This window comes from Ostrinia furnacalis, unplaced genomic scaffold, assembly GCF_004193835.3.
Source record: "Ostrinia furnacalis isolate ACB-3 unplaced genomic scaffold, ASM419383v2 OfSCF5472, whole genome shotgun sequence".
NCBI lineage: Eukaryota > Metazoa > Arthropoda > Insecta > Lepidoptera > Crambidae > Ostrinia > Ostrinia furnacalis.
In genome coordinates this window covers 305,887-327,086 of record NW_021135711.1, presented here as the reverse complement: position 1 = coordinate 327,086, position 21,200 = coordinate 305,887, and the positions used below count along the sequence as shown (strand labels likewise).

The 21,200-nt window shown below is 40.3% G+C and overlaps 3 protein-coding genes across 3 annotated transcripts in view; all 3 read right to left on the bottom strand.

The window, feature by feature from the left end:
- LOC114361226 (centrosomal protein of 104 kDa) overlaps nt 1–3,502 on the bottom strand; it is a 37,354-nt gene extending 33,852 nt beyond the window's left edge. Inside the window, exons 1-2 of the mRNA XM_028316211.1 lie at nt 3,263–3,502; nt 502–660 (exon numbers count right to left, since the gene is read on the bottom strand). Coding sequence (XP_028172012.1) covers nt 502–660; nt 3,263–3,302 — 199 coding nt within the window. The 5' untranslated portion in view covers nt 3,303–3,502. The remainder of the gene's footprint in view (nt 1–501; nt 661–3,262) is intronic.
- A 366-nt stretch (nt 3,503–3,868) lies between these two features.
- LOC114361245 (embryonic protein UVS.2-like) lies at nt 3,869–6,148 on the bottom strand. Its single transcript, XM_028316242.1, has 6 exons — nt 6,076–6,148; nt 5,771–5,858; nt 4,976–5,116; nt 4,347–4,473; nt 4,089–4,163; nt 3,869–3,947 (listed from the first exon to the last, which is right to left on the bottom strand). The coding sequence occupies exons 2-6, from the start codon at nt 5,813–5,815 to the stop codon at nt 3,898–3,900; spliced, it is 438 nt and encodes a 145-aa protein (XP_028172043.1). The 5' UTR covers nt 5,816–5,858; nt 6,076–6,148; the 3' UTR covers nt 3,869–3,897.
- Nucleotides 6,149–9,202: 3,054 nt separating this feature from the next.
- On the bottom strand, nt 9,203–20,921 carry LOC114361239 (venom serine protease 34-like). The gene is made up of 10 exons (XM_028316233.1): nt 20,817–20,921; nt 17,244–17,329; nt 16,547–16,687; nt 14,213–14,339; nt 13,381–13,484; nt 12,578–12,776; nt 11,896–11,959; nt 11,166–11,299; nt 10,163–10,314; nt 9,203–9,548 (listed from the first exon to the last, which is right to left on the bottom strand). Exons 1-10 carry the CDS (start codon nt 20,899–20,901, stop codon nt 9,366–9,368), a joined length of 1,275 nt encoding a protein of 424 aa, XP_028172034.1. The 5' UTR covers nt 20,902–20,921; the 3' UTR covers nt 9,203–9,365.
- Nucleotides 20,922–21,200: the final 279 nt, after the last annotated feature.

Sequence of the window (21,200 nt, the reverse complement as noted above, 5' to 3'; positions counted from 1 at the left end):
AGAATGTCCCATGGAAAAGAAGAAGCCTGCTCTAACTTGCAACACTTACGAATGAGTTCAATGGGAAGTAGCATACAGCTGGCCACATACCCTTCATCATGCAGGTCATCCAGTGTCCACTGCAAGACCATGGCCCGCGGACCCTGTTGTCACTATACTTACGAACGATGAGTGGAATGGAGCATATAGCTGGCCACGACACCCTTCATCATGAAGACATCTAGTGTCCACTGCAAGAACACGACCCTTTCTAACTTACCAGAAACTATTGGTGGAGCATTTGGCTTTCACGCCCCAAACTGGCCACTCACAACACCCTCCTCACTCTACTGCAGGAGCACAGCCCTCACTAATTTACCAGAGGCACATTGAGGACTTGGAAACGAGGGGCCTGGTCTAACATACTTTACTTACGGATGACTTGATATTAGCTTAAGGCTGGCGACCTTCTTTAAATACCTTCCTACCTTCTTTAAGTTCAAACCTAGGAACAGTACTCACGGATGAGCTGATGGTGCGCCAGCAGCTGCAGCTTGTGCACCTGCGTGACACTGGCCAGCCGCAGCAGCAGCTCGTGCGGCGGCGCGCCCACGCTGCGCCAGCCGCGCGCCGCCGGGCCCTGCGCGTTGAGCTCGCATGCTGGGTACGAGCTGTCTTCACCTGCGGATATAATAGTCAGAGTAAATACAAAAGAATAGGTCATCTTCATAGAAACGCACCGATGCGGCGCGCACGCACACACTGACAAAATTCAGCGCACCTCACCGCTAATCCACGCTAAATTTTGTCAGTGTGTGCGTGCGCGCCGCATAGGTACGTATTGGCGCGCTCACATACAAACCGCGCTCGGCGTTTCTATGAAGATGACCTACTCATTTGTATTTACTCTGTAATAGTTCTTCATACAATCTGACAGATTCGTTGGCTACAAAAAAGTGGGGGAAAAGAACACTTTAAACTACCTGGACGAATGTCCAAAAGGACATGAAAGTATTGGGTGGGACTCTACGAACAAGACGTTCAAGTGGCGGCACATAATCGGGAAAGCCGACTCCTCGAACTGGAAAAAGGCGAGGCAGAAAAAGAAAAATTCTGAGAGCTTCCCATCCATTTCAAGGCCGTAGTATCGAGGAATTTGTAAACCCCTACATACCTATCTTATCAAGCTATTACACAGATATTTGGTCACTGGTACACCCTATATTTTATCAACCCGAATAGGTACCCACTAAAAAGGTGACGACGAAATGTCACGGCAAAACAATGATACTCAGTTGTGATGATAGTGCCTGTTAGTACCCAAAATATAACAACATTCAGTAGATCACGAGATTACCCCTTACAATTTAACAAATTATACAAACACACAAACTTTACCTCTTTATAATTAGTAGATTAAATTCATCATGAAACTCATACTCTTCAATAATAAGCAAGTGCTACTTATTGCCCTACATCCAGTTTCAATTAGCTGTACCTAGTCTATAATTGACTAATCAATAACTATCGACCCCGCGTGGCAGTTCTTGAATATTTCATACGAACGGCCGCCTGCCAGTCTGGCATTGCTTACTTTATGTATATTTAATACCTGTATAAGTAAATACGTTCAAAGGAAGTCGATATAATGAATATTCTTTAACTAGTTACTATTGTAACATGCGGTTTCTGATTAATTTCGATGCGGGTCTAATGACAGTTTAACTTTTGCCCGGGATAAATTTGACCTTTATTGTTTGCGTTTTTATTGGCCGTCAAGCTGTAGATCCTGGCTACACAGGAGTTGCAGCGGTGGGAACGAAAGGTGGGAATATTCCCGTATTTTAACATGTGGAATTAGCTGTTTGTCTATTACCTTTTCACACATCACTGAACCAATTTAGATGTTTTTCGGTAGAGAATGCCTCAACAATTTGGCATAGTTGGGCACCGTTAATCAAATAGTTAATTTCGTTAATCGTTAATCTGTTGTTTAAAAAAAATAAAAGGCACACAAGCAAATCTTTCTGAGACTACACTACGCTATGCGAGCAAAGCCGCGAGTAAAAGGTAGAGAACAAGAGATATATCTAAAAACAAAGGGAACACTTCAAGACACAAGTACCTACTGATAAAACTTTATTTTACCCCGAAAACCCATTAAGTTAAATATCAATTTTATAAACAGTAGTTAGTTACATGATTGTTGCTACAAAGCAATCAATTATGTATGCAACAATTTTAATTACGTAGGTACGTTCTTTATTGTTGTACTGATGACGGCACATCAAGCGAAACACTGTGGCATCTTTTGCAGTTGCATTTAGTGCTATTTTGCAACAAACATTTATACTCTGACTAGCTTTTGCCCGCGCCTTCACCCGCATGAAATTTAGTTTGTCACAGGTCGTCATAAATGGGCTATAAACAATAATACTGTAAAGTTTCATCAAAATCCGTTCAGAAGTTTTTGCGTGAAAGAGTAACAAACATCCAGACGTCCAGAGATCCAAACTTTCACATTTACGAGTATAATATTAGTAGGATTAGTAGGATGTGCTGTCGTACTTTATGGGGTGATTGCGTTTTGACAGCTCATAAAAAGTTCATAAATTGATTGTGGTGTTAGTGTGAACTATCAAGTTACTTGCAGAGGGTTATCATAAAATAATGGGGATGTAAGTAAGTCGTAACAAAACTAATGGTAAGGGGTCTGTCAGGATATTTAATTTTCTATAGACGGGCAGACACTTTAAATAGGTAATAGGATCTAATGTAGACCTAAGAAACTTTTAGTAGTAGGTAGAGACTTAAGTAACAATAAGTACAACGTTCGGATTCTTACGTTCATTCTCATTAACGTTTGTAGAAATCTTCAATATTTTTGCGAGTTAAACACGATTTTCACTTACAAGCTTTAAAATAGGTAATTTCATTTAAACCAGAGTCAGACCCACATGTAGGTATTAACTGTTCGCTACGATCGCCATAGCACAGAATATGCAAAAGGTAATTTCTAGATCACCTAGACAACATTTTGTTAAGTCTATTAAATTAGCTCCATCACGAATCGACTAACTTGTCTGTCTAAAACTAGACGGTAAATTCTCGAATAAAAATAAAGATATATGATATATATAGGTAAGGATATATATAATAATGTAGGTAGGGTAACAGAAATAACTGGTAAAATCATTTAAATTCAAATTAAATAGCAAAAAACAACACAAGCTTTCCTTTGTGATAAAATTTAAATAATATTTAAATAAATACATTCACTTACTTGTGGCATAGACGACGTGGAATGGTATCCTCTTTGGCATTTTTATATCTCATCACCTCTTCACCAAGATCCGCAGTACCTCAGCCATCTCGCACTACACACTATAAAACTGGCCGGCGACAAAACACATCTTTACGCCATTACGGAAAATGCGCAACTAAAAAAAGTAAAACGCGTTCGAAACATAATGAAATTCGAAATTGGAATGCGAAATGAAAATCTTTTTGCAGTAAATTAGTCCTAATAGATTATTGTGTAAGACCGGAGTTGAAGGGCTGAAGGGTGAAGTTAGGAACGGAATGAGAGCGCGCGGAAAATCAATAGATTCGCGCCTAAACTCGCGGCCATTTTCCCGCGTTGACGGTGGCGACATCTGTGTATTGCGAAGTTTTCAGTGAGGGAAAACTTTTTTGTTTTATTCACAAGCTCTCTTTTTCTTTTTCTTTCTTTCGCGGTTTGTTTAACCACAACAACGGTAGCTAACTCTTTGAATTTATTGAAGGTTCATTCTTAAATCACAGTGACTTCGATAGGGAATTTAAAAAATACACAAGTGAATTTTTAAATGAAAATACTACAATTCGAATTTAAACTTTATTCATAATATCCAGAGTTTCTATATTATTAATCCATTCCTAAAAATTAATCCAAGGCTGTATTCCAAGTTCGGCCAGTGATGAACGACCTAGAAAATGAAAAATCGAATCACATAAAATACAATTAAACAAAAATCACAATCAGTGTTCAATAATTAATTAAATACTTTTGGTATTTAATAAGTTTTTTTTTCGAATTTATTCGTTTACTTAAACATATGTTAACTCACGTAAAATGTTTTCTCTCTCAGCCGTTGCTTCACACAACAAACGCCCTCCAGCGGTATTTGGTGGGGCTAGTAAACCTGAAAAAGCGTCGTTTTCATGAAGGCTTTTCATAATATGACTAATAAAAATTTAGGCCTTATTTATTTATTTTCAGTTGTGTTCATCTCAATACAGGCCAAGAGCATCCTCGCTAGAACTTGTAGATAAATAAAAAGTTAGGTATTCTATCTAATATTTTAGTTTCAGAATACAGAGCTTACTTATGGTGATTCGGCGTCCTATAGAGACTTCGGTCACAGAGCGCCGGCCGCAATAAGTGTTCGCCACCATGAGCGAAGGGTCGCCCTGGTTTGAGATCAGCAGCCGGTCCTCTGAGCATGATGGACTCTGGAAATAATGACGAATAACTACTGGAACTCAAGTTCCTAAGACCACAGGTAGCTAATAATGACATTATGTTACATGATAAGGAAAGGAATAGGGTAGTGGATGTCCACTGACTACGATGTCGTAGTCAATTGACTCTCTGAACTGTGAAAATGGGACACCCGTAGTTTTGTACGGCAAAGAGAACGCATTGACGTCACTAGTAACATTAATTAACTATGTAACATTATGAAAAGTAACTCGAAGTCTTAAATAAATAATTATACCTCTACCTTATAAATAAATTATCATCAGGTATAATTTTAGTCTCTACTGCGGGAGCACGTACGGCTCTCTCCAATTTACCAAAGTTGACGATTCAGCCTCAACACCCTGCACTGGAGAGACGGGTTCTGATGTTCGCATATACCTTTGATGCCTTTTACTCGTACGATATCCACGCATAGTGGAAGTGGTTCTATCCAACTTTGCCGGAACCACACGGCTCAAAAATGGCACTTACATCAGGCAGTACGATCTGCGAGCAGTTGAGCCGGCAGACGAAGCCGGGCGGGCTCGTGATCACCCAGCGGCACTGCACAGCCGTCGTGAAGTTGGCGGGAAACCCCGGGCTGTAGATGTAGTGGGTCACTTCAGGGCTCAGCTGGAATGATGGAGAATTAGAATACAGTGGTCAAACAACTGTAATAAAGGTTTAAAGGGAAGAAACCTACATCAGTACCTCTAGTAGGAAAAACTTTCGAGTTCGTTTCGTTGCGTATTCAAAGTGTCATCGAAAAATTTTGTATGAAAAATTAAACAGCGCCCCCTATATTATAGCCGCCCTAGGGGGCGCTGTTTAATTTTTCATACAAAATTTTTCGATGACACTTTGAATACGCAACGAAACGAACTCGAAAGTTTTTCGTACTAGAGGTACAGGATGAGGCACCAGTCTGTGATGAGATGGGGCAATTCGATTAGCTATAGGTACTTATATAAAGTACTGTAGGTAACAATTTTTTTATTCTCATGCCATGTTAAAATCGTCCTTTAATTTGCTTACTCGTATTGGAATAAATAGCACGTCACCCGTAAATCATCATCATCATTTTAGCTAAAGGACGCGGCGTCGACCTGGACAAAGACCTCTCCCCCAAGGATATCCAAAACGACCAATCCCGCGCTTCATCCAGATGCTTTCTGTCACCCATTCGTTATTCTGTTCAGTTTTCAGTTCAAACTGCCTGTCTATCTAGTTACAAATTAAAGTGTTCGGTTTTAGCACTGTGTAGGTATGTATTGTATAGGTACGTACGTATTTCCTAAACTCGCACTTATTCCACCTTGGGCCAGTGCGCATGCTGTCGCCAACAACAATATCGTTCGTAGAGTTACGCCCATTTCTATAAACAAATTTTATTATGAACTTATAAAGTATCACAAAATAGCATGTGTAAGAAAACGTAGTAAAACGATCTTGAAAATTAATTTAAGGTAACTTTGTCTACGGGTACTAGGTTAGATACACACGAACATTAGACTGCTACTTAGCGCCTGAAAAGATCCGTTTTTCTACAGCTATTATTATTTTATTAATAAAAAACTGTTTCCAACACTCACCAGTCTAGTAGTCAGGCTGCCTCCGACTAACATGTGGTATACGATATTATAAAATCCTTATTGTCAAAGTAGAATATCCTAATTACCATATTAACAGTCGCAAACGAAGTGTGGAAGCCACAATAGTCGGCAGACGGAGATAATCACGATTTTCCGAATCAATTCTTTCAGTTTTCTTTAGACTTTTCAGTGGAATACATAATGTGTTCATTTTCCATAATAAAAGATACCGAATCTTCAACATGAAAGGTATTTTTTCATAATGGTACCCACAGCCTGACGAGTGAGTGGGTTCACGGGACCTACCGAGCTTCGAACAAAAGGTAGGTTTAAATTACTAAGTCGGTCATTCTCACGATTAGGCGTTCTCAGCCTAATTACCATATCATTTTTGAAATTTGGCTTAATTGACTTAAACGCATTTAAATATGAAACACATGAAAAGTACGAATTTAACAATCGTTAAGGCGTCAAATTATTCCAAGCGGTTTTCGCGTAAATGAGACCCAAAAATTTTATGGTCACGGTAATTAGATAAGGCTAATACTTAATCTAACGGTAATTAGAAAAAATATGTAAAATAGCAAGAAAACAATATCTTGCATTGATAAATTTGTATATAAATATATAGCGTCATAAAAAACGCTGTAGGTACACTTAATAACCCTTTGAAAAAAGGAAAACACTCATTTCTATTATTTATTGTATCAAGATATTTTCAGTATACTGCAATAATCGAGGCTATAACAGGAACACTTAGTTTCGGCCAGAAGGGGCTACGTGTCACATTTCATCAGAATCTTAATCATCATTTATTTGATTTCAATGTGGTACAAACGATTTAACGTACAGATAATGGATCAGGAGATCTCACAAATTTGATTTTTCGGATATGCATATATCGAAAAATTAATTAATGATTTAAGTGATTTTTCCTCTTTTTAATCTATCTGCGATCAGCCATCACCCATTATCAGATTAAATTGAATTTGTAATAATGACAGTTCCAGCTCAGCATATCCCATGATTTGTCACCTCGATTCTTTTACAATAAGTTTTCAGATTGATGCTATTCGCTTTCTCCTGAGCCTAAATGCAGAATTCTTAGAATTTAGAAGGGATGCAGCAAATAGATTGCATGAAGGTCTAGTCTTTGGTTGTAAGCTTTACAGGATTTTCCACACCCTCTTTGACGTTTGGTATCACTTCAGTGGACTTTGTAAACCAAGGTGCACAGCTCAAGATTTTTAAACCTTTATTTTGAAAACGTTAAAGTATTTCTACATTTGCGAGGCTAAGTCGATGCCATGTCTACATGGGTTTTAGGATCCATTTGTATATAGTTTGTTCTCCAAGCTTCTTCTGTCCAGTACCCATTGCATATCACGAAGTTTTTTCTATGCATAACAAAGCAGGTAGGATGCAGTTTAGGATGGTACAAAGTGCCTATACACTCTTGCCTTGAAAAGTCCCATTGTCTGTTGATTTGTTCTCTTTTGTTCTTAATGTGATCACGCCAGGTAAGTGTTACTGTTGGAAAATCTCATCTTCTTAGGGCAAAGGTATTATGGATAGATGTTAATGGTATTATATTAGAATTAATTAATGATTTAAGATGTTAATATCAATTATACTAATAGTAAAAATAAATATCTGGTACGAGACATGTTTCATGCAGGGGTGACATCTCCTGGCCATCAGAAAGCCCCGATTTCACTCCAGGTAACTTCTTTTTGTGGGGTCACCTTAGGGGTTAAAATATACTCTTAAATCCAACAACCATGCAGCAACTGAAGCTGAACATTCGTCATGAAATCGAATCTATTTCGAGGTTACTCTAACGAAAGTTTTTTAAAATTTTGATTGTCAGATTGGAAGAAAAGTCCGTACAGTTGTTATGCGAAAGTCTAGGTATATTTCATATTTTATCATCATACTTATTCAATCGTGAGTGCAATTTGTAGGTAATAATTTCATACAACGGTGATTATAAATATACGGTAATTAGTACATGGAAATTATAAAACGATAGTTTTTCTTCAAAATTTCCAAAATCTTCAGCGTATGCAAATACTGTCTTACTACAACGTATGAAGGCCAAAGTACTGAATCTATTTAAATTAACAACGTGGATCTACCTTCAAAAATCGAGTATAAAAATAAGGACATGGTAAATAGAAAAATTGAAAACCAAAGATATGGTAATTATACTCTTACGCAATTCATCGACGGTACGCCAACGCAATAGACGTCTACTTGCTAACAGGTCTTAGAACTAACTAAGGGCTCGCGCCGCGCGCGTAAATGATGTGTCAAATATTATTATTTAGGCTTGTGTGCCCAAAAACAGAAAACGTCACGGGAATTAGGACTTTCGCTCGGACAAGCAGTTTTTTAATTCTAATTATTTACAGAATGGTTCTATTGAATAGATATTTTGCTATGCGTAAGACAATCTTTTGTACTCTTTAAAATGTTGAATGGAGTAAACCAAATCTATACGACATAAAAATTACAGCCAAGTTTTAACATTAAGTCGGTGTGCGGACGCGTAACGGTAATTAGAGAACAGAGGTTCATGAAATTAATTAAGTCACAAATACTTAAAATAGAGGCCTATGATTTAATGCACAACTGGATGGGGTTGTTAAGTAACATATAAAAATACTTGCATGTCTCTAATTTGTCATTTTTAACGATTTAACAGCCCGGACACGTAAAAACTAGCTCATCTGAGAATGGCCGAAGTAAAGGCTGATTTTTCAATCGTCTGATAACTTTCTTCTTCTTCTTTGGTTTATGGCGATGAACTACATTTAAGAGTAGGTGCACACCGTTGATTTTTAGTTGGCCGATAGTTGTGCCCGATTTTAAATTGTATGAAGAATCGGCCAAATCGAATCGGCGTAGTGTGCGCACTCCCATACATGCCCATACTGATCAACTGCCCATACTGATCAACTGCCCAACTAAACTATCGGCCGATAAAAAATCAACGGTGTGCGCCTACTCTTACAGAAGAATAAGTTTGACAGTTTCAGTATGGGAAATATGTCAAAATGACAAATTTATTCTTCAGTTAAAAGTTGTTAATGATTGAAAAATCAGCTCTAAAATGAAAAACAGATTGGTGTCAATATTTGGTTTTATTTTGTTTTGAACTTTCATTGTTTTGGTTTTATTGTTTGCAAGATACCAGTGCACTGACTAGGTACTGCCGCACAGTTAGCGCGAGCTTAAGGTTTGTTGGTTGTAATTTGTAAGTTGAATAAAACACGGTGGGTTCAGAATCATTTATAGCAGTAGCTGGCGTCGGGAGTGTTGGTTTGGATCCAGGAGAGCAGGGCCGGCACCCGCGTGTTGACGCCCGGCTGGTTGGCGCCGGCGCAGAAACGCCCGTTGCTGACGATGCCGATGCTGTATAGCAGGCCGTTGCTGGAGTCCGTGTAGAGCAGTGGGCCGCCGGAGTCATCCTGTGCACATTAGAATTTAGTTATTTTCATCATCAGGTCAATTATCATAGCCACGATAGCCGAACGGTTAAGGGGTCGGAGTGGCCGACTTGAGATCCGAGGAACGCGGGTTCGAAACCCACCGCGCGCCGCTCGACTCGTAACACAAGCTTATTTAGCTTTTTAACACGAGAGGCTAATGGGACTATTGGGCAATATAAATTGCTAACTTTATTTATAAAAAAAAAAATGTCTCCACTGTAGGAGACGACCCTCTCTTATTTACCAGAGGCAAACTAAATGGATGATTTGGCATATACTCCCTACACTGGAAAGATAGTTACTAAATTCATAATCAAAAAATTTGATCCTGATTAGGTCATCCGCTACCAACCGGGCAACATGGAAAGCATTGGGGGAGGCCTATGTTCAGCAGTGGACGTCCTATGGCTGAGGTGATGATCGACCGGTATCATGGTACGTAGAATACTGTAGTTTACTATGCAGTCACAGCTTGAAGCTGTCGATTCCAGCAGCTTCAAACAGTCCGTGTAACATATTGCGAGCATCAGGCCTCCATAACCCAGATTAAAATTGAGAATAATTATGGGGTGTTTTGACATAATAATACGTACCTGGCAAGCGTCTTTCCCTGGTGTGTAAGTGCAGATCTGTCGTGCCGTCAGAGTGGGCACCACATTCCTGCACGAGCTCTGGCTGATCACATCCACGTCTACCTTCTGGAGGTAGTTAGAAGTCGGTCCGCCAATGAATTGAGTCCCCCATCCTGTTGAAAATGTAACGCTTAAAAATTTAATTCAACTAAGACTTTCTTAGGTAGGAGAAAGAGAAGGGCACATAGCTCGTAGAGCTGACGGCCCCTGGGGCAGGAAAGTTCTTGAGTGGCGACCACGAGCCGGAAGACGTAGCGTGGGCAGGCCTCCCACTAGGTGGACCGACGATCTGGTGAAGGTCGCGGGAGGCGCCTGGATGCGAGCGGCACAGGACCGGTCTTTGTGGAAATCCTTGGGGGAGGCCTTTGTCCAGCAGTAGACGTCTTTCGGCTGAAACGAACGAAGACTTTCTTGTTAAAGAAAATAGAGTAGACCCCGGGTCACTTCAAGTTAGTTGTTAGATTGCTTTTGAGGAATCTCTCGCAACTATAGGTCCAACACCTAACTCAGTACCGGAGGTATGGGAGCGGCAGCGGATTATGACGTCACAGAGCTTATATCCGAAGGAGATCTAGTCTCGCTGACGTTTGACGTTACAAAAACACCCTCACTCGCATACCTCAGTTGAGTGAGTTAAACTGTAACTGTAACCACTGACTGAGTTAAAAGCGCTAGAACTACGAGATAGTCACTGCAACAAGACTATTCCCACCACTCGTTCCCACCGCTGCAACTCCTGTGTAGCCGGGATCTACAGCTTGACCGCCAATAACCCAACCAGTGAAGGTCAAGTTTGTCCCGGGGGAAAGTTAAACTGTCATTGGACCCGCAACGAAATTAATCAGAAGAACATAGGAGGAGTTCGAAGTTAAGGTTCGACTTCCCTCCATTGCAAAGCGGATAACAGGTGACAAACAAAGGTTTAGTAACCTACAAGAGCTATATCATGAAAAAAACGCGTTACCCAAAATAGTAAGTTTGGATCCGGTGAAGTCGGTGTTGACGAATTTGAAAGGTAAGCAGACGGGGCCGACGCGGTCACTGAAAGTTATGTCCGCGTTCGTTTTCAGGATCGCTATGTCATAATCGTAGTTCGACCTGAAAACACGAAAAAATCGTTTTACACACTTTGATGACCTGTTTCCATAGGATGTGATACTAACAATCATCGCTGCGGTAAAAAATATAAAATGGAGACCGCATAGTACAAGACTTACTATGACACCAAATAATAATTCCAATTGAATTAGTGGAACTGATAAAAAAGTGCTAGACTTGGAACCAAGAACGAATCTACAGTGGGCAGTTGGGCACGTTATGGTGGGCCATATGCATGAAGTCCGTCCAAATTTCATTTTTGTGGCGTTCTATTTATTAGAGTGAAAGCCACGTACCGGGTAACAAATCGTTGGACGTCCACCCACAAGGTGGATCGACGACATCAGGTCAGGACTAACCGGCCAATATGGAAATATTTGAAGGAGGCTTGTGTTCAGTAGTAAACATCTTATGGCTGAAATGATAATTATGATGACGGTCTATTGACATTAATCACACTTTACATTGGTGATATTTACGTTTACTCAGGTACGTCGCTACATACTCGTATTATGATGACGAATGAAGTAATTTTATTGCAGAGGGTTTAAACTACTCAGGCATAGTAAAATTATTAGTATGAAATTGCAACTTACGGCGTGTAATTAGGATGAATTATTGCAGAGATGACCTGAAATCCTTGGGTTGCTGGAGAATCTCCTGTAAAAGGGAATAAGACACGTCAAAATCAAAATCGAAATATTTTTCAGTAAGTACTTAGCTCCAGGGCGCTTACAACGTGCTACGTCCCAAATAATAGCTTGCCCTACCACCACTTCAGGACAATAATTATAAAATATGGGATGGTACTGAGAAGTGGCGAAATAAACTCAGTCACCTTTTAGAGCGCCTGAGGCAGTAGATTTTTTAGAGATAATAAACACTGACGAGTACATTCATCTGATCTAACTTTCGAGTTTATTTTCCATAGGACGTCCAATGGCTACCCCAATTATTTCCAGACTGGCTAGTTTGAATCGGCCAGTATCGTGCAGCTTTTACCAGGTCATCTATCCACCTCCACCCTTTGCAATGTGGTTGGAAGTTTCATCACGCTACGATTGCTGGTACGTGACCTAATGATGATGATGATGACTTTTGGCTTAGTACCAACGAAGACATCACATAGCGCTTGCTGATGATGACGGCGCCGCACTTGACCTCCGTATCATTTTGGGCCACCACCTTGTGGGTGGAAGTCCTACGCTGCGACTGCTGGTACGTGGATAGTATCAAGTGCTACTGGACCTAATGATATGATGATGAGTTCTGTCTTACCAACGGTGACGTCATGCTCTCCCACGATGATGGCCAGGTTGCTCAGGCTCTGTCCAGTCAGACAGTGGGCGGCGGTCATCACATATCGCTTGCTGATGATGACGGCGCCGCACTTGATCTGCCCTATATCTCTATAGGCCAGACCAGCCATCATTGGGAATTCGTTCACGCCTGTCTGTTGCCCACCGACTATACGGTTCTGGAATCAACGACAAAAATATCCTGACTGGTATGGAAAATTTTCAGTTCACCAGACTATCTAGCGCGACGAAGAATCGGTCTATTCCACTTTAATCACCTGGATTTGATCACCCAGGATAACGTAGGTGATCAAAGGACACCAAAGTGTCACCTGGAGTTCACTTTGGTCACCTGAGTAATCAAATCCAGGTGATCAAAGTGGAATAGACAGAAGAATCTATTTCTAGAGAACCTTAAATAAAAGAAATACAAAACGAAGGGGCACAATGAGGGCTATTGTTTTTATATTTTAACAGTTGGCACCACGGCGATTGACCTTACTCTACAGTGGCGCCAACCGTGTGAATGCAAATGTGATAGTCCTCACTATAATAGCAAGTGACAATGACCTTATTCTACAGTGGCGCCAAAACGATAGCTCTAATTTAAGCTTCAGCCAAACCAACGCGTGCAGATCGCGTCGGCTATGGCAATTACTGCGCGTGCATACGCCGTCATTGGTCGTCCTGCCTGCCTGTCATTGGACCGCTTCCTAGGGAAACTTTCCAAATACACAGGGACAGTTAAAGATTTTTCTATTAAAATGTAATTATCCAACTTACTGTTTTCTTATAGCCGCAGCTACAGGTGGGGTTTGTCGTGGCGGCCTGCGCGGTCAGCTGGCACATGAATCTTCCTCCAGGACTTTGCGTCGACGTTATCAACCCTGGCATATGAATGAGTTATTTAAAAAACAGAAATCACTAGTATTCCCTGTCTTTGATAGGCTGAAGCAAGGGTAATTTTTCATCAGGAAAATCTATATCTATAAAAGCGAAAGGTCACTGACTCACTCACTCACTCTTCACGAAATCTCAGAAACTTCAAGTGCTAGGAGTCTCTTTTGCAAATTCAACCCCTAAGGGGTTAAGACGGGGTCCACGCATACGCGGGCGGCCGCTAGTAATACATGAAATCGTATGTGTATACGATGGGCTATATGGGGCTGTTCCTTTCTGAGGAACTGTCACTAAAAACCTGACGGTGCACTCGGTGGGCCATATGAATCTGGAACGCGGGACAACACTATTGGCATTAATTTGTCTCAAGCATTCGTCTGCGTTTGGAAGAAAGTCTACAGCAGAGCTGCTAGTAACTCCGAAATTTAAGTAATTTCGGATCTATTTGTCACCGTCGCTCATGTTGGCATATCGCTTTGTGAAAGGTATGACAACATTCGAAACTTTGGGGGTTTCTCGGAGTTCGACATGTCGCCGCGTCCACTGCTGGACAAAGGCCTCCTCCAAGGATTTCCATAACGACCACTAGGTACGACCTGTCCTGCGCTGCCCGCATCCAAATACTTCCCGCGACCTTCACCAGATCGTCGGCCCACACTACGTCTTCCGGCCCGTGCTCGCCACTCGAGAACTTTTTTGTCTTTCTCTTACTCACCCACGCTGATCCTCTGGCCAGTAGACACGGCGGTGACAGTCCCTGTGCCGCAGTAGTAGTCTGCTGACGTCAACTGAGGGTCACCGGACTTGGATATCAGCAGACGGTCGAGAGAACAGCCACTTGTCTGTAATTTTAAAGTCGTTGTTACTCGTGGAGAATGTGAATTGGAAGTTATAAGTCCCTTCCTGCTGTAGAAAAAAAGCACATCTAAAACTCACGCCGTTGCAGTTGGCGCATTAAAGAAACACACAGGCCCTATTCCTTATTCTTTCATACCATATAGTTGGTACATAAGGCTACATAAGGGTACATAATTCTCTGCCAGTTAATATTTGGGCTAAACAGGAAAAATTCCTAACACACGGTACAGTCACTCAGCAATAGAGTAACAATTAGGTGACTATATCGTATTTTTTTTAAACAAACTTGTAGTTCTTTAGAAGAGTGATCAGCAGTGATCAGAAAGCGGACTAATTTGTCTGAAGTCAGTGGCGTAGCGTGGGTGGGGCGGAGGGGGCGGCCCGCCCCGGGCGGCCAGCCCGTGGGGGCGGCAAAATATCTCAGTTTCATATCTATCTCCAGAAACCCAGAATGAATTTATAAACTTACTGGGACAGCAAGTTCGATCGACCATCATCCGTCGTATTCAAAAAGCTAAATATTATTGCGTAATCTTCGACAGTACACCAGACATCTCCCACAATGACCAAATGAGCCAAGTTCTGCGATACGTACATATCGAAGGAGAAAAAGTCGCCGTGGTAGAATCTTTCATTGACTTCTTCGAACCAAAAGGAAAAAATGCAAAAGATCTCAGCAATGATATAATCGCGAAGATAACATCAGATGGACTGGACATACAGAATCTGAGAGTACAGGCTTATGACAATGCTGCCACAATGTCAGGGATTCACAATGGAGTTCAAGCCAGGATTAAAGCACTGAATCCGAAAGCTCTATTCGTTGCATGCACAAAACACTCGCTAAACTTGGCTGGGGTACACGCTGCTTCTGAATCAGTGGATTCCGTGACGTTTTTTGGAACTCTGGAGAAGCTATTTGCCTTCTTTTCTGCATCAACTGTTCGATGGAACGCTTTGATTGCCGTCACAGGCTAAGCAGTGAAACGAGTCACTGAAACGCGCTGGAGCGCTAGACATGTAGCTGTCAAGATGCTTAAAAATAAGTTTGAGGTAGTTCTTGAGGTACTGGAACAATTAACAGATTCATCTCAAACTTCCGAAACAAGATCGGGAGCCAGTCTTCTCCTGACAGCCATGCAGTCATTTAACAAACTATCTTTTCTTGGCTTTTGGACTGCAGTGCTACCTGAAGTAGATGACGCACAGATTTACCTGCAGCAACGAGGACTAAGTGTGGATAAGTGTGCTCAGAAACTCTACGCTTTGATAACCCTCCTAGTGGAAAGTAGAGACCGTTTCGTGCAAGCAGCAATTGACTTTGCTAAGACTCTCTGCGAAAAACTCGGAATCGAACTCAAAACGAGAAGAATTCGCAGAAAAAAACGCATGCATGGCGATGAATCTTCTGAAGATGCAGCTTTGTCTCACGAGCAGGAAATCCGTCGAGAGGTGTTCGCATCATTCGACAAGATCATTCAAGAAATGACGACTCGATTCCAGCAAATTCAAAAAATATCGGACCAGTTCGGATTTTTGATGCCAGCGAAACTTTTGGACTTTCCCATGTATTAGAAGACATCGACAAGGACGAGTTTTAGATGGAGCGGAAGCGTCTCCAGCAGTTTGTTGCCTGTTCTGAATCAGAGGAAGATATAAGTGGTAAAGGACCACTGGAGCTCCTCCAGTTCATTCAAAAACTAAATCTCGGAATTTCGGTTCCAAATATAGTCATCTTGATTCGTATATATTTGACTTTGGCGATTAGTGTTGCAAGTTGTGAGAGAAGTTTTTCGAAGTTGAAGCTAATAAAAAAATACCTCAGATCTAGCTCTAAGCTCCGCTAGACTGTCAAACTTGGCTATATTATCGATTGAACAAGAATTGGCTGCTAATATTGATATTGACAAAGTTATTTCTGACATCGCTGCTCATAAGTCCCGTAGAATCCGCTTGTAAAACCGCTCATCCTATTAAAGATACCTCATTGCCTGCGAAATTTAATTATGGGGGCGGCAAAGTGGGTCTCCCGCCCCGGGCGCCGAGATAGCACGCTACGCCACTGTCTGAAGTAGCTGATGAAATAAGGCTAGGAATAAGAACAAAACATGAAGAAATCCTAAAGTAAATGCTTCTTAGCATGTAATTTTCTTCGGTTTTCTTATGTTTCAATTCAAATTTTTTATCTGACCTGTGGCAAAGAGATATCATTGCAGTCTAGCCGGCAGTTGTACCCGGAGGGACAGATGCCGACCCAGCGGCACTGCACTCCTGGCCTGTAGTTCTGGGGGTAGTTTGGACTGTACACATAGTAGGTCTGACCTGCTTGCACCTGGAAATTTTAAGAATTTACATTGAAACGGTTATTATTCTCACACTAAACTATGATTTGATGGGTAACATACATGTACCTACTCGTATTATAAGAAATCGTCTAGTAAGACAAACAAACGCGGCGTTCACTGAAATGTGCAGGGATCGAACCTGCGTTTTATCTTCGGGACTATTCCCACCTCTCGTTCCCACCGTAGCAACTCCTGTGTAGCCAGGATCTACAGCTTGACCGCCAATAAACCCATCTAGTGAAGGTCAAGTTTGTCCCGGGGGCAAGTTAACTGTCATTGGACCCGCAATGAAATTAATCAGAAGAACATAGGAGGAGTTCGAAGTTAAGTTTCGACTTCCCCCACTGCTGTTGTTAGGGTTTTTGCTAGGGTAAGCTATACATATTAGAAAAGGCGTGCGAATTATTTATTTAGTATTTCATAAATTGGCGAACCATAAATATGCCAAGTCATTCTCCACGAGATCAGAGATTCTTTGGTGAACTTTGACCCAAAGCATTTTGCAGTAATAGAAGTGGACTAGTAAGAGACAAGGGAACTTACATTCGAAACAAAGTCGCAGTTTGCGTCTTGAGCTGATGATGTCCCGATCGTCAATACTAGCGCAAAGGCTAGTGAGATCCACATATCTGTAAGTATTAACATAGAATTCGTAAAGGGACAAGTTGCCAAACTCGGGACCACCGCTGCAACTCCTGTGTACCCAGGATCTACAAGACCGCCACTAAAAACCCAACCAGCAAAAGTCAAGTTTGTCCCGGGAAAAAGTTAGACCCGCAACGAAATTAATCAGAAGAACATTTTAAGAGTTCGAAATTAAGGTTCGAAGTTACAGTTCGAAGTTCCAAACTTGGGACTATTTCCAGCCCTCGTGCCCACCACTGCAACTCCTATGTAGCCTGCATCTATAGTTTGGCCTTCAATCAACCCAATTAGTGAAGGCCAAAGTTTGTATTTAACAAAGCTAAAGGGAATTCGCCGTTTTATGTGGAGCCTACATTGAAATGCTTGGGGCAAAGTTTTCAGACAATTATTTTAGCAATTCTGTCTCAATTTAGTTGACGTGCACGAGTATGAATCATACTGATTATCTTAATGCCCTAACTATAACTACTTTTAATCTGTTTACAATTTTGAGTTATCAAAATTAAATGTAATCTTGATTAGCGGCAAATTTTAACTTTCTAAAATTATTTCTTTAATATTATTAACGCTGATTATGATACCAAAGCTAGATCATCAGTCGATAGCGATATCATTTGTATTAAAATGTTGTGCAAAGTGACAGATAGTAATGAAGAAAAACATAATTATCTGTTTTATTGGTCACGACAAACTTTTACTTATTAATTTTCGTGTTTACTTTCTTCAAAATTGTCGGCAGATAAACTACAAATTAACTTGCTCGTGTTTAGAAAACGAATAATAAGTAATTCCTACATCGCATCTTGTGGATTGGATCCTAATAAAGAACACTCATCGCCAGGATCATTAAGTCTCCACTGCAGGAGTATGGCCCTACCAGAGGCAAATGGAGGGAGGAGTTGTTCTACACTCCCCACGGTGGCCAGACGGCTTAGCTGGGGACGCCTGTTGTTCGCATATTAGGTGCCTTTTACGATATCCACTGGTAGAGTTCACAAACTATCCTAGTTCTCAAAGTCACCACTCTTGTGTCAGAATTTACATGAGCCGTCTTACTTAGTTGACCGACACGGCTCAATAGGACCGACGCGAAAGCAGATAGGTACGAACATTTCTTGTTAATCAATAATGGAACTACAGAAATAAAGTTAAATAAAAGAATTCACCTCGGGCAGTTGATCAGTATGGGCATGTATGGGAGTGCGCACACTACGCCGATTCGATTTGGCCGATTCTTCATACAATTTAAAAACGGGCACAACTATCGGCCAACTAAAAATCACCAGTGTGCGCCTACTCTAAGATACAGCATAGGGTTCACCGGAATTTTCTTCATAGGAAAACACATTTCATCTGACGTACGACGCAGGCGCATTAACATCAGGTAAATAGGAGAATACAAACCTACGTATTTTGATTAGCATATGAATGTGTTGTATGTTCACCTGGCTAAACAGACGGCAATTAACAATTATAGTGGTAGGTATTTGGTTTAATTTCATTGGCTTGAAAATGTTAACGCCTGAAACAATGATGTACCTACAATGTCGGCTTCACGGCTTGTAATAATACAACTTGTATGAGAATGTATTTTATTTTTCTTTTTTATTTAAGGCACAATAGTAATAAGCTATAATAGTGTCCTATATGTTTTACTGCTATATTCTCCCAAAAAAAAAAGAAAACAAGTAACTTATTTACTAAGAATGCTGGCACACTAATCGTATTTTCAGTAATTAAGTACTTGGCCTACCTTATTTCGTTTTGCTGATATGTATTTCTAACGAAAAAATAAACTATGAAAAGTTTTTATACCCAGTATGTGAGCTAATTTATAATTTTACTGTCATAAAGCAGACAAAAAGCGTCCCTCAGCAGTGCCAATTGCCTATCCTGATAAAATTAATCGACAACATTGACATTACTTGCAAAATTAAAAACATTACACGTAGATTTCTAGAAACTAATCTGATAAACTGACAAAATCAGATAGTTTTATTTAATCGTTTACTTAGAAGTGTTATCAAATTTTTCAGTTACTAAGCAGGAAACAATTGCGCTCAATGTAGCGCTCATAGATTTTTATTTCTAGGTAGGTTTCTTCATTTGGTAGGTATACTGCCTACCAAATGAAGCAACTACTTTAGTTTCTACCTGCGCCTTTTACTGAGTCTATATTTCGATAACCCTAACTGGGTAGGGACGTCAGGCTTCTTGCACAGTTTGATGAAAATCCATCTAGCAATTTTTACGTGAAGGAGCAAAAAATATCGTTGCTGTCAGTTCAAAAGGACGTATGTCAAATCAATGTCAAATCGAAACTTAAAAAATTATACAGTTTTTTTGTTTCTCCTGAAAACCTACTGGTTTATCATACATCCTTTTGAACTGACAGCGACGATATCCCAGCATCGTCATTTCAGTCACAGGAACATAGAGCCTTCCCCAATGATTTCCACACTGTCCGGTTGGTAGCGGCCTGCATCCAGAGTATTCCTGCTTCTTTTATGAGGTCGTCGGTCCACCTTGTGGACCTTCCTCCTATATCGATAAAATAAACTTTTCACGTTTTTAATTTGTAGCTGGGTTCTATGTTTAATTAGGTACCTAATACCTAGTTTTCCTTAACTAATAACAAATCGTATTAAAAGTAATTAACTTCATTAAGTACGGGTAATATGTTTTAGAAGTTAATATTTTCTAGCTCTTGTCATGGTAATGATTAATCGCATTTTTCATTTTCCGATAAGCAATTTTACTAATTTTCTACTTAATGTAACTTAACAGTTTAGAAAAGGAAAAATAGTTGCAATAAATGTTTTACTTAGTATTAATTGTTAATTCAACTCGAACAATTAAACTCGCCTTATCCTAATATTTCTACTAACTACCCCGAATTTGGTAGAGCAAGCTTTCCGTACTTATTTGGGAAAATATCTGCCCGGAATTGAGCTTTTAAAGAAATTTATCTAAAGAGTTTCAAAGTACCATAACATACCTCCTAATAGTTTTCGATTCGTTAAAGTCATAAGTGTTAACTTCGTAGAGTAGTATAATTTAATATAGGCAAGGCAATCGTGATACGAATCGAACTCAAATGTTAAAACTTTATCAACAATGTTAAAAGCCGGTCTAGCTAAACCAAAACTTTCTATGCACTTTTTCTGAAACTGTCGTATTGCATCTCCATAATCTTAGAGCTCATTCGAATACATCCCGTATTTTGCAGGATTCCGTTTAACCTACACCCTCCGATCCAATTCAGAATTCGAATTTTAAACATACACTAAACTTGTGTCTTGTGTGTTCACACCATAACGGGATAAGCTAAGGCGAAGCAGAAGAAGAAGAAGACACGACCGGTACAGTTTTGCCAGTTTTGCGGTGTCCTGCATTACTGTATCCCGCAAAACTGGACTGCCGTGGGAAAGGGCCCTTTTTTCCGCACAAATAAATGAGACAAAAACTTACTGCTTTTAAAAATCACAACACGAACAACACAAACACTTGAAAATCGTGGCTTTGCGATCCGCTGTATTAATTGTCTGGCGTTCATTAACACATAAACAACTGATAGCGAATGACACTGCGCGTACGCAATCCGTTTTATAAAGCCTTACTGATAACGCTTCAGGCATACCGACGAGGAAATGTCTTTCAGGGCCTTGTTTTTCTTTGCGGTTACTTATATTACGTCATTACATTTTGAAAATTACTAAAAACATACCACTTGAAGCTAAAGATATTATGATTATGAAAATTACCACCAACCCTAAAATAATTTTACCGAAATTGCTGTTTCGTTTTCAAAGAATATTAATAATAATAATCCCGTTAATAATAAATAACCAACCG